This window comes from Canis lupus, chromosome 8, assembly GCF_011100685.1.
Source record: "Canis lupus familiaris isolate Mischka breed German Shepherd chromosome 8, alternate assembly UU_Cfam_GSD_1.0, whole genome shotgun sequence".
NCBI lineage: Eukaryota > Metazoa > Chordata > Mammalia > Carnivora > Canidae > Canis > Canis lupus.
Window position 1 is genome coordinate 34243251 of NC_049229.1, and position 11303 is coordinate 34254553.

Here is an 11303-nt window from a genome sequence, read left to right on the forward strand (position 1 = left end):
TTTCCCTTGACAGCCCAAGTTTGTTTTAATTGGCATGTGAATGAACAGCATTATTTATTAATGTGTAATGGATACTTTGGAAGGTAACCTTTTTATCCTATTTGTGACCATTTTACTGGTGGAACCATTTGAATACATTAATTTTAATATTTAAACTTGCTGGGAACACTTTCTCATGGAGATGTACAAGCTGTTATGGCAAATGGTTCGCTTTGGACTAATGAGCCAGCTCCAAGTGGCATTTGGTGGGGAGGGGGTTGGGATGGAGGGGAGGTTTGGAGACATAGTGATTTGTCTGTCCACTTTAACAAGATTTATTAGTAGTGTGTAAAACATGTTTCAGCTTTTCTCCTCCCTCAACTATATAAATACAGTTGTCGATGTGTGACATAGCCCAGGCCACAATGATAGACTCCACCCAGCCAAAAGGAATCTAATTCAGAGCTAGAAAGCAAGAAGCTTGCTTAGAAATTATTGAATGAGACAATGATAGAGAACATGAGTGAGTGGCCTTTAGCATGTAGGATCTGTCATGATCCTTTGGTATACTAATGTCATGGAGGAAAATTAGTTCCTGCATCACTAAGTGAATTGTTTGGCACACAGTAGGCATAAAAAAGAGATGATCCGAATAGAATTGATTTTGTATGCCAACGTTTTTTGAACATAATTCTGTTTTTAGATCTAATATACAATCTTGTTAATTATGAATCATGACTACAGTTACAGTTTCTTTTATGTCTGTGAGGACAGCAACGGAGAGGTCAATGGAGTGTGGCAAGGGAACTTTGGTTTTTGTTGTTTTTGTAAAGTAAATGTTGAGTTGATTCTACTTGCTGCAGAGATTAAATGGGTGCCATCAATTCAGTTAGTGTGTTAATGTGAGAGCAATTTACAACCAACCTACATTTTCTTGAGTCTCTAGAGATCATCAGTTGAAGGCTTGCAAGGCACTGTTTTGAGTACAGTAATATTAAGAGGCTATTAAAACAGCCTCTGGCTTCGCGGAACTTTTATATCGTAATTGGAGAGAAGAAATACACATAAACACCTACATACATATATACATGTGTACACGCCCAGGTAAAGAACCAAACAGCATTTGGTAAGAATCAGATATTCTACAGTTACCTGGAGTTCAGAGGAGGGAAATGAACAGATCTTGGAGGGAAGGTTAGACCACACAGGGTAAAAAGGGCAGCTGGGCAAAGGTGCAAGAGTCTGAAATAATGATATAGGATGCATTCCTTCGCACAACACTGTCTGAACTGCAGCAGGTTGTGACTTGTTGGATTCAATTTCTGAGGCTCTTTGATGTATTGATTTTTGAACTAGATATGGTGCTTTTCCATAGACAAGCCAGCTGGTGGCATTTCCAGACCTGTATCCCAGTGGAAGCCCCCGCCACCAGTGTCCCAAGCAGAGGTGACCATTTCACAAATGCTACTTTGGGGGAAAGTTTATAGGTCCCTCTGGAAGAAAAAAAAAAAAAAGCCACAACTCATATAATCCTTAGTATGTATGTGCCTGCCACGTTGTAAACACCCCCCCACACACACCCCGCCGTATTATCTATAAGTCTTGTAACAGGCATATTCTGTTAGCAGTTCCATTTTACCCGGGGGAAAGAGAGGCACAGAGAGGCGAAGTTGTCTGCACAGCTGGTGAAGGCTGGAACAGGATTCACATTCAGACAGTCTGGTTTCAGAGTCCGAGCTCTTGTGGTTTGCCCAAGATAGCAAATAACAACAATAAAAAAAAAAAAAATTCAAACAAAAACCAAGGCGCGCAGGCGCGCGCGCAAGCATGAAACCCCGAATTGCTGCAACCGCTTGCTTTACAGCGACATCCTCCTGCCTAATTGTATCTGCCTTCTGAAATAAATAAATAAATAAATAAATAAATAAATAAATAAATAAATAATAAATCAGCAAGCCACGAAACTAAGAGTTAGACAGCTTTTGAACATTGCACGGTATTTAGTGCCTGCCTTTGCAGAGCGGAGCCAAAGATACCAAAGCCGCGGAAACGGCCTTTGAAGGCGCTCGGAGTACCCGGCTTGGCAAGGTGAAAGGGACCTAAATCGGCGTGAGCGGCTGTGAACGGCGGCCGTGGGGGAAAGGGTTAAGGCTGTGCGCTGCCAGTCGGTCGAGTTTCAGAAAGTTCTCCGGGGAGCCCCAGCGCCGCGTCCCTCCGCGACCCTGCGGGCGGGCGAGGCCGACTGGAGCAGGATGCTGGGGCTCCGGGCGCTCGCCCCGCGCTTTGTGCGAGGCAAAGGGACCAATAGGGAACGAGGCAAAAATTGGGTGCCGTAAACCCGAAAAGGGGGCGAGGAGGCCCGCCGCGGGAAGAGCGGGGGAGGGGAGGGGGAGGAGCAGCAGGGCCGAGCTTGGAGGAGGCCGGCGCCCCCGACAGGAGAGGGGGACGCCCGGGGGAGCGGGCCTCGGAGCGGAGGCGGGAGGCGGGAGGCGGGAGGCGGGAGGGAGGCGGGAGGGAGGCGGGCGCGGGGGGGGGGGGGTGGCCGGGCCGCCGCGCGTGACGTAGCGCCGGGCAGGGCGTTATCAGCTGCGGGGCCGCGGCGGGGGCGGCGCGGCGACAGCGGACGGCGCCGCCCGGGCCCGGACGGCTGCAGCCCGCGGCCGCGAGCGGGTCCCGAGCGCTTCTGGCGGCCGCGCCGTCGCCGCGCCCCGTCTCAGGGCCCCGTCTCAGGGCGGCATGAGCCCGCGGCCGCGGCAGCCCTAGCCCGCGCTGCTCCGTCCCGGGCGGCCCGGCTGCGGTGGCGGGTGCTCGCTGCAAGGGTGGGGGCCATGAAGCCGAGCGCGGCCGGGCCGGCGAGGGAGCTGGAGCCGCAGGCGCCGGGCCGGGGCGAGCAGCGCGCGGCGGAGCCCGAGGGGCGCTGGCGGGAGAAGGGCGAGGCGGACACGGAGCGGCAGCGCACCAGGGAGCGGCAGGAGGCCACGCTGGCCGGGCTGGCGGAGCTGGAGTACCTGCGCCAGCGCCAGGAGCTGCTGGTGCGGGGCGCCCTGCGCGGCGCCGGGGGTGCAGGCGTCGCGGCGCCCCGCGCTGGGGAGCTGCCGGCGGAGGCGGCGCAGCGCAGCCGCCTGGAGGAGAAGTTCCTGGAGGAGAACATCTTGCTGCTGCGGAAGCAATTGGTAGGTCGTGCCTGGAGGTAGAGGCACGGCTGTCCCCGCACAGGGGCCGGGATTCGGGTAGGTGGTCTGGGGGTGGGCGCCAGAGTGCCCCCGGCTTGGCTCTCCGGGCTCCGGGACCCTCCCCCTTCCTGCGCGGGCCGCGGGCGCCCACGCGTGTGTGGCGGGTGCCCGCTTTGTGTCAGGGGGCGACCCCGCGCGGGTTGCCAGGACGGCTGGCGGCGCTGCCTTCGGATTCTCGGAGTCGCCGGGCCGTAACCTTCAGGGTCTCCAGTTAGACGAACGCAGCGCCCTCGCCCCGAGTGTCTGCAAGCCCTCCTTTAAAATGCCATCTCGTTTGGGGGGGGGGGGTGTCTTAGCTGCACGTCCTCCCGCCGAGAGGGGACAAAAGCCGGGGAGGGGGCTGGTGGCGGGGTTAACTGTCCGATGCCGAATTTTACGATTACGCGGAAGCGCGCGGAGGGGGCCCTGGCCCTCCCGGGGCTCTCGGCGCGCCAGCCTTGGCCTGGGCTGCGCCTGATTTCAAATAGAAGCCCTTTGTATGAGGCACGGCGAAAACACGCAAATGATAGAAATTTGGCTGGAGCGAGTGCCCCGTCCTCTCCTGTTTCATGTGACTGGTGGTGGAGGTGGGGGAAGAGAGAACCTGCTCCTGGGCAGCATGTACCTCCGTCCGTGGCTCAGCCGTTCTATGCCATCTGCGTTCATGGGGAAGAACAAGAACTTTGGCGCTTAATGTATTGATGAGCAGCTTTTGACCCCGCCTCAGAATAATGGCGGCAGCTTTGTTATGGTGACCTCAAAAATGTAGTTTTGAAAACAGAGAGGGAAAAAAAAAAAAGCAAGCTTTTTCTGACCATGTGATACTGTCTGAGACCGGACACATGCTAGATGATGCCCCTCCTGCAAGAGTGAACATAGGTGATGCCATGTGGTTATTTGTCAAGGGGGTTTCTTGTATTCTCTCTTTTTCAGATTAATTTTTCTCTCTCCTCTTTCTCTCTCTCGGCATCAAAGGGGTTTTACTTTGGTTCCTTTTTCCTGGAGAAACTCATTCTAGCAAACAGGCATGTACGGTTTGTGTCTACAAGCTTTTAAAACCAAGGGACAGACAGGACTGGAATAGATACTCCTTTGCATCTGTTTTTTCTTGAAGATGTGCCCTGGTTCGTGCAATACCTGTTTTGGCGTTTTCCTGTTTCTTTGGAAGTAGACCAGGTCTGTATGTAACATGGATGTGAGTTCATTCCTGCCAGTAATGCCTGGTCGTTGACGTTTTATGCATTGTCTTGTGCAATAGCACCTTTTTCTCTTCACGAGTTTCAAGATTGTGAGTGGCACATTCCTGTTGTCCCCTGGAGGGGAGCAAGACAGCATGTCAGGAGAATTTCAGCCCAGCGTTTTGTGGTACTATTTTCATTTGTAGACTTGGCATTCATGATTTGAACCAGATGCCTTTGGAGTTCTTTTGCTTTCCCAGCAATAGGAAGCACTAGGTGGCGGTGTGAGTTAGCGCTACAGATCTGTCACCCTTGGAAACCCGAGTTGTGTTCAAATCTTGATGGACCTTCCCTTGAGGGTTTTGGATTTTGCCAGCTCACATTATACTTGGCACTGGCTATTAGTATTAGTTTCTCACTTTCAAAGGCCCTAAGACTGATTAAACCCCACAAAGCAGCTAATAGAAAACAAAACTCTGTGGGACATTTGGCCAGAAAATCTCACCTAAGTAAGAGTATAGTGTATTGTAGGAAATATCTTACACTCTGACTTCAAATTAAAGAGTCTACTGTGAAGTACGGTTTTGTAAAAAATTGGCTGTATGCAGAGGATCTTTTTTTAAAATCTCGTTTTCTTGTCCTTACCTATAAAAAGTGAGTTTGCATATATTCATTGAAACAAAAAGCAAGTCCTGTTTTTATGAAGAAACTATAGCACCACAAAATGTAAGGAAGTAAAACTAAACAATAGGACATATTCTTGAAGATTAAAACAATTTTTTTTCAGGTCATCCAGTAAGATTTTGGTTTTGGAAGATTTAGTGAACTCTCCAAATGGTAATTTGAAGCCTAAGAGCAGACTTTCTGGTTCTTTGTGACCAAACATGTGTTCATTTTTCTTTTCTGTGTTTCTTCCTAATCAGAATTGTTTGCGGAGAAGAGATGCTGGTTTGTTGAATCAGTTGCAAGAACTTGACAAGCAGATAAGCGACCTTAGACTGGATGTAGAAAAGACATCTGAAGAGCACCTGGAGACAGATAGTCGGCCCAGCTCAGGTGAGTAAGTGAGCACAAGGACAGCATTCTGCACTCAAGTTCTACTTCAGCCCCCAGTGTTTAACATTCCCAGACCTGCAAATGGCAATGGAGTTTGTTTCTAGTGCAAAGAGGATTAAAAAAAAAAAAAAAAAAAAAAAAAAAAGCAGTCTGCCATTCAGTTGTATGAGAGGGAAATAAAACCAGATGAAAAAATTTTTAATGAGATTGATCTGACTGGAGTCCCCTGAGTTTAAAAATAAAAGCTTCTATTCAAATTTCTGGAAGAGCAGTCCTCCTTTGAAACTTGAGAAAGTCAGAACTGGGCTAGAAAATTTGTCACACTTCAGCTTCCTGAGACCACTTCAAAAGTTTTTTTTTTTTTTCTTTCTTTTAAGCCATTTGGCTCCTTAACTAGATTTTTTTTTCTTCAAATTATTCTTTTTTGAAACATTTTTGATGAAGTTGAGGCTTTGACAGACCTAAGTCTCTTTCCTTGCACATCTTTAAAGGTGGGGTCAAGGAGGAGGAAGGTTAATTTGAGAGTGAGAGTAACTTTGAAATGTATCCATAGATATGGGCTCTTTGCCTTTTCCTAAGAGTTGCTTGAAATAAAATCATACAGTCACAACACTAAATCCAGTGGACCAAAATTGTGCCCCCCTCCACCTCCCACCCAAGCAAGCCTCCCTTTCCTATCTTTCCTAGTTGATTAACCCTTTTCTTTTTAAGCACAAATGTGTATATTGCTTGACATGATCTTAATTCCAAATGGTGTTTTTATTTGTAGGGTTTTATGAGCTGAGTGATGGGGCTTCAGGATCCCTTTCCAATTCCTCTAACTCGGTCTTCAGTGAGTGTTTATCGAGTTGTCATTCCAGCACCTGTTTTTGCAGCCCCTTGGAGGCAACCTTGACTATCTCAGATGGTTGCCCCAAATCTGCAGGTAAGACTTTTCAGAATTGATAGACATTTTTAACTGGAAGGGGGTCAAAGGCTCTTAAAGATTATCTAGCTCCAGAACCCCTTCTATTGGTAGAAAAACAAAAGGTCAGAGAATTTCATCAATGTGCTACATTTCATGACATAGTTGATCTAGAACCACAATGACCACTATTCAAATCCTCTTTGGGTAACAGTTAGCTGATGGTGGTAAGATAGCTTATTGTTAGAAATCCTGTCCCAATATTACAGGTTTTGGTGCTCTGTTTGTGAGCCTTTGCTGTTAGTTTAACTTGTTTGCATTTTCTTTTGAAAAGCACTTTGGATCTTTTTTTTTTTTTTAATCATTTAAAGCTCAGGCTTACACTAAATTAAATGTATCTGCCAGACTGATTGGTACTTCAGGGAGCAGTGCCCGCCCTCCCCTCTCCCCCTCCCCAGGTTATCTAGACTGTCTTGTACGATGGCAGCTGTCTTTTCTTCTGGCAGGTGGGTGGGATGAGATTCCCCTGAGCCATGTGCCACGGTCCCTCATTTTGGACCTTCCTTGCAGTGACCTCCGGAGAGAGTCTTGCTGTTGTTGGTATTGGAAGAGTTTCTGCATTTCCACTGTATGTCACTGTACTGGATGCTCTGCATACCTTGACCTCCTTTGAATCCTCCCGGTAGTTCTATAGGGTGTGCAAGTATCGTTAGCTCCATTATATGTCTCAGAAAAATAAGGTCTAGTGAGGTTAGGTTAATTGTCTAAGGTTACAGAGCTAGTGAGAAGTAGAGGCAGGATTCAAGCTCAGGACTAACTGTCAGGTCCTAGTTTTTTCCACCACACCAAGGAATTCAGAAATCTTTGTGTTCGACCTTCTCATTGAACAGAGGAGGAATTTGGTTTTATAAATCAGCTCGTCAGAAGCTCCTCATTTGCTGAATGGCAGAGTTGTTGCTGAAACTTGGGACTCCTTTCTTCATTCTTTACTCTGGTTCCTCAGAAGAGCAGAGAAAACATGGAGAGGAGCTGTAGGTGCAGCACAAGTCATTGCACTCTCGGTTTCTCTTCTCTGTGTCCTCCACTTGGGTGGAAGGGCGAATTTTTGAGATCTAAGCAATGCAGAAATAAAGCCAAATAACTGAGGCTGCTAACTGGCTGTTTTCTTTGTGTTTGTACTGTGTGCTGTCAGCAGTAATCATTTGGGGAAGCACAAATCTGTGTTACCTAGAGTGTCTAGGCTTCAAGTTCATTGGTAATTGTTTCCCTTCACTCTGCAGATCTGGTTTCAGAGGGAAGCTTTAAAACCCATTAAAGGCACTTTGGTATAGGTTTTCCTTGAAGACAGACCTCTGATCTCCCAAATGCCACATCTTCACATAATTGAGACAGTTGTACTGGGCCTTGGGGACTGAGATGTCTGTCTTGTTCCTTAACTCTAAGTAGGGAACAGGGACAGAACAGTAAAATATAGGTAAATGTAGGGCAAGGTTTTAAATGTAGGGCAAAGATAGAGTAGTGGAGGAGGGGGGCTGGGCAATGATATTAGCTAGAAAAGATTCCCTTTCTTACAATTAGTTATTTATTAAGAGTGGAGGTGGGAGGTAAAGACACAGCATTTGTAGAAAAATCTTTTCTTTACAAATGAATCATATTATTTCTGGGTCCAGACTGTATTTTCCCCCAGGGATGCTAATCATCATCGAATGTCATGGAGCTTTCCCTTAAATTAACCAATTTACATAGATTCTGGTACATAGTAGGTTTTCAATATTTGAGTAAATAAAATATAGGATATATTAAATAGTAATAGAAACTATGATTTTCCTTAGCTGAAGTTCATTAAGGGGATTTGATATTTATAATAGTCACCAAGGTAAGACATCAAAATCATTTAATTAAGCAAGAAAGCTTGATTTCATTGTATTTTGGCATCTATGTTTTGAGATATGGAAAATTTATTCATTAATACAATTCAATCTTTTAAAACCTTATCAAGAATTCTTTCCTATTTAAAAATATTGTTTCGTTTTTTAGTGTCATTATTGAAAATATAAGGTGATTATTATTTATATTTGGTTGGTCTCCATTGAAATTTGATCAGTTTCTTTGAATTTCCAATTGACAGTTATACTTGAACATATGTCATTAAGAACTAGGTCTAAGAAAATAGAAAATGAGGAGAAAGCTCCCAGAAAGTACAGTTTATCTGCAATATTTCAAAAGGAAACCAGGAGTAAAACACAGAAAGAGTAGCTCAGAGAAAGAATGACTCAAAAAGTGTGTTTTTTTTTCCAGTTCTAAATGCAGTGCATACTTACTGAAAACTTAGAAAATAGAAAATAAAGAAGTAAATCTCACCTGTTTTCTCACTACACTGTCATGCAACTGTTGGCATCTTGGTGTGCTTCATCTCAGACTTATTTCTTTGCATACATACAGTTAATAAAATTATCATCATAGTCTGGTATTATATCATGATTTTCCCTAAACTTTAAAGCATTTCCCCCATATTATTCAATAGTTTGAAAGTATTTTTAATGGCTCAATATTTTAGGATATATCATTTCTTGTTACAAAGTTCTTTGTTAAATATTTCTTCCCTTATCCAGAAGTATGGACTGTATGTACTGTATGTCCAGTAGCTTGTAAGAATAGTTGTTGATTCTTTACCATTCTCTCTACCGATGAATTTGTTTTCGTAGAAATTGGCCTGAGTCAAGCTGATGGCTAATTCATTTCTTCAGAGTGTACCTTTAAATGTTTTTCAGATCTCATAGGATGGTTGGAAAGTAAAGAAGGCCACTGTGAAGACCAGGCCTCAGGGGCAGTGTGCCATTCCTCCTCTACATCACAATTTAATTCCCTTGGTGTCATTGCAGATGTGAATCCCAAGTACCAGTGTGATCTGGTGTCTAAAAACGGGAATGATGTCTATCGCTATCCCAGTCCACTTCATGCCGTGGCGGTGCAGAGTCCAATGTTTCTCCTTTGCCTGACGGGCAACCCTCTGAGGGAAGAGGAGAGGCTTGGTAACCATGCCAGTGACATTTGCGTTGGATCTGAGCTGGACGCCATGAAGACAGACACTTCCTTACCGTCTCCAGGTAGTTTGTGGTCTGCTCCCCACCCTTCATCCAGTAAGAGAATGGATGGCTACATTCTGAGCCTGGTGCAGAAAAAAACACACCCTGTAAGGACCAACAAACCAAGAACCAGCGTGAGTGCTGATCCCACGAAGGGTCTTCTGAGGAACGGGAGCGTCTGTGTCAGAGTGACTGGGGGCGTCTCACAGGGCAACAGCGGGAACCTTAAGAATTCTAAACAGGTGCTTTTGCCCTCTGGCGGAATCCCCTGTTTGGACAACGGGACATTCTCCCCACTGAAGCAGTGGTCAAAAGAAGCAAAGGCAGAACCACTGGAGAGCAAGAGGCTGCTGTCCCCGCCGGAGGCCTGCTCGCCAGCCGCTGCCCCTGAACTCCCAAGCAAGCATCTGCCCAAAAACGCCAAGCCAGCTTCCCAGGAACACGCCCGGTGTCCCACGGCTGCGACAGGGGAGTCCCCCAAGGACGGCGTTCAGGTCCTAGCCGCCTCTCCGAAGGAGAGCCCCGGGAGGGGCCCCGCCCCGCCGCAGGAGAACAGAGTCGTCCAGCCACTGAGAAAGGTGTCCCAGAAAGGCGGCCTGCAGCCGGCCCCGGCAGCAGCGCCCTCTCCGGCACCCGCTGCACCCGCTGCACCCGCTGCACCCGCTGCACCCGCCGCGCCCGCCGCGCCGCCGCCGTCTTCAGCTTTCGCGCTGGAGGAGCGGCCGGCGCTGGATTTCAAGAGCGAGGGCTCCTCCTCCCAAAGCCTGGAGGACGGGCCCCCGGCCAGGGCGCCGTCGGCCCCGGGCCTGCAGGCGGCGGCCGCCCGGCCCCACCGCGGCGCCCGGCCCCCCGCCGCCCCGCGCTCGGCCCCGAGGCACCGGGGGGCGCAGGGTCTCCACGCGCCCGACGGGGCGCTGCCGCCCGCGAGGGAGAAGAGCCGCGCGGCCGGCAAGAAGTGCCGCTTCCCCGACGACGCGGACACAAACAAGAGGCCCCGGAAGGCCTCGTCCCGGGGGCGGAAGGGCGGGGGCGGCCAGCCCGAGGCGGGGGCGCCGTGCCGCGGGCTGGGTGCGGGCCAGCGGGCGGCGGGGGCCAGGGCGCACGGCCACGGCCACGGCCGGGAGACGCTGGTGGCCAAGCCCAGGCACAAGCGAGCCGACTCGCGGCGGTGGCGCTCGGCCGCCGAGGTCTCGCTGGAGGAAGCCCTGCGCAGGTCGCGGCGGCGGCGCGAGCACGTGGGGCTGTTCCCCGCCGCCGCGCCGCTGCCCTACAGCAGCCCCTACGCCTACGCGGCCAGCGACTCCGAGTACTCGGCCGAGTGCGAGTCCCTCTTCCACTCCACGGTGCTCGACACCAGCGAGGACGAGCGCAGCAACTACACCACCAACTGCTTCGGGGACAGCGAGTCGAGCGTGAGCGACGGGGACTTCGCGGGCGACAGCACGAGCTCCAGCGACTCCGAGGAAAGCGGGGGCCTGATTTGGTCCCAGTTCGTGCAGACCCTCCCCATCCCGGCGGTCGCAGCCCCGGACCTCCACGGCAACCCCACCAAGACCTTTGTCAAAATTAAGGCCTCGCATAACCTCAAGAAGAAAATCCTCCGCTTCCGGTCGGGCTCCCTGAAGCTCATGACGACTGTTTGAGGAGCGCCCCACGCCCCGGGGAGGGGGAGGGGTGGGGGTGGAGGGTGGGGTGTTTTCTAGTTTAATAGAGGAAAAGGTGGCGTCTTATTTGTGCGTGCGCGTGCGTGTGCGTGTGTGTGTGTGTGTGTGTAACAGTTCCACGGAATGCTTTTCTTTTGTTGAGATAAACTGGAGGTGCTTTGTCTCGTCTTCATCCTGTAGGGATACTAGTGCCTTTCGTGGAAGGTAAAGAATGTTTTGCTGGC

General features: G+C 49.4%; 1 protein-coding gene across 2 annotated transcripts; it reads left to right on the top strand.

Moving 5' to 3' along the window:
* The first annotated feature begins 2807 nt into the window (after nt 1-2807).
* DACT1 (dishevelled binding antagonist of beta catenin 1) lies at nt 2808-11093 on the top strand. Of its 2 annotated transcripts, none has more exons than XM_038544841.1 (4): nt 2808-3152; nt 5293-5425; nt 6195-6350; nt 9101-11093. In XM_038544841.1, exons 1-4 carry the CDS (start codon nt 2808-2810, stop codon nt 11056-11058), a joined length of 2592 nt encoding a protein of 863 aa, XP_038400769.1. In that variant the 3' UTR covers nt 11059-11093. The 2 variants fall into 2 exon arrangements, with proteins under 2 accessions (XP_038400769.1, XP_038400770.1); XM_038544842.1 differs by having other exon boundaries at nt 9212-11093.
* Nucleotides 11094-11303: the final 210 nt, after the last annotated feature.

Bases quoted from the DNA above. Each gene is read 5' to 3' on its own strand.
- DACT1 (XM_038544841.1), top strand. From the start codon at position 2,808: ATGAAGCCGAGCGCGGCCGGGCCGGCGAGGGAGCTGGAGCCGCAGGCG. The intron at 3,153-5,292 runs GTAGGTCGTGCC...CTTCCTAATCAG, and splicing joins TGCTGCTGCGGAAGCAATTG to AATTGTTTGCGGAGAAGAGA. The intron at 5,426-6,194 runs GTGAGTAAGTGA...TTTTATTTGTAG, and splicing joins AGATAGTCGGCCCAGCTCAG to GGTTTTATGAGCTGAGTGAT.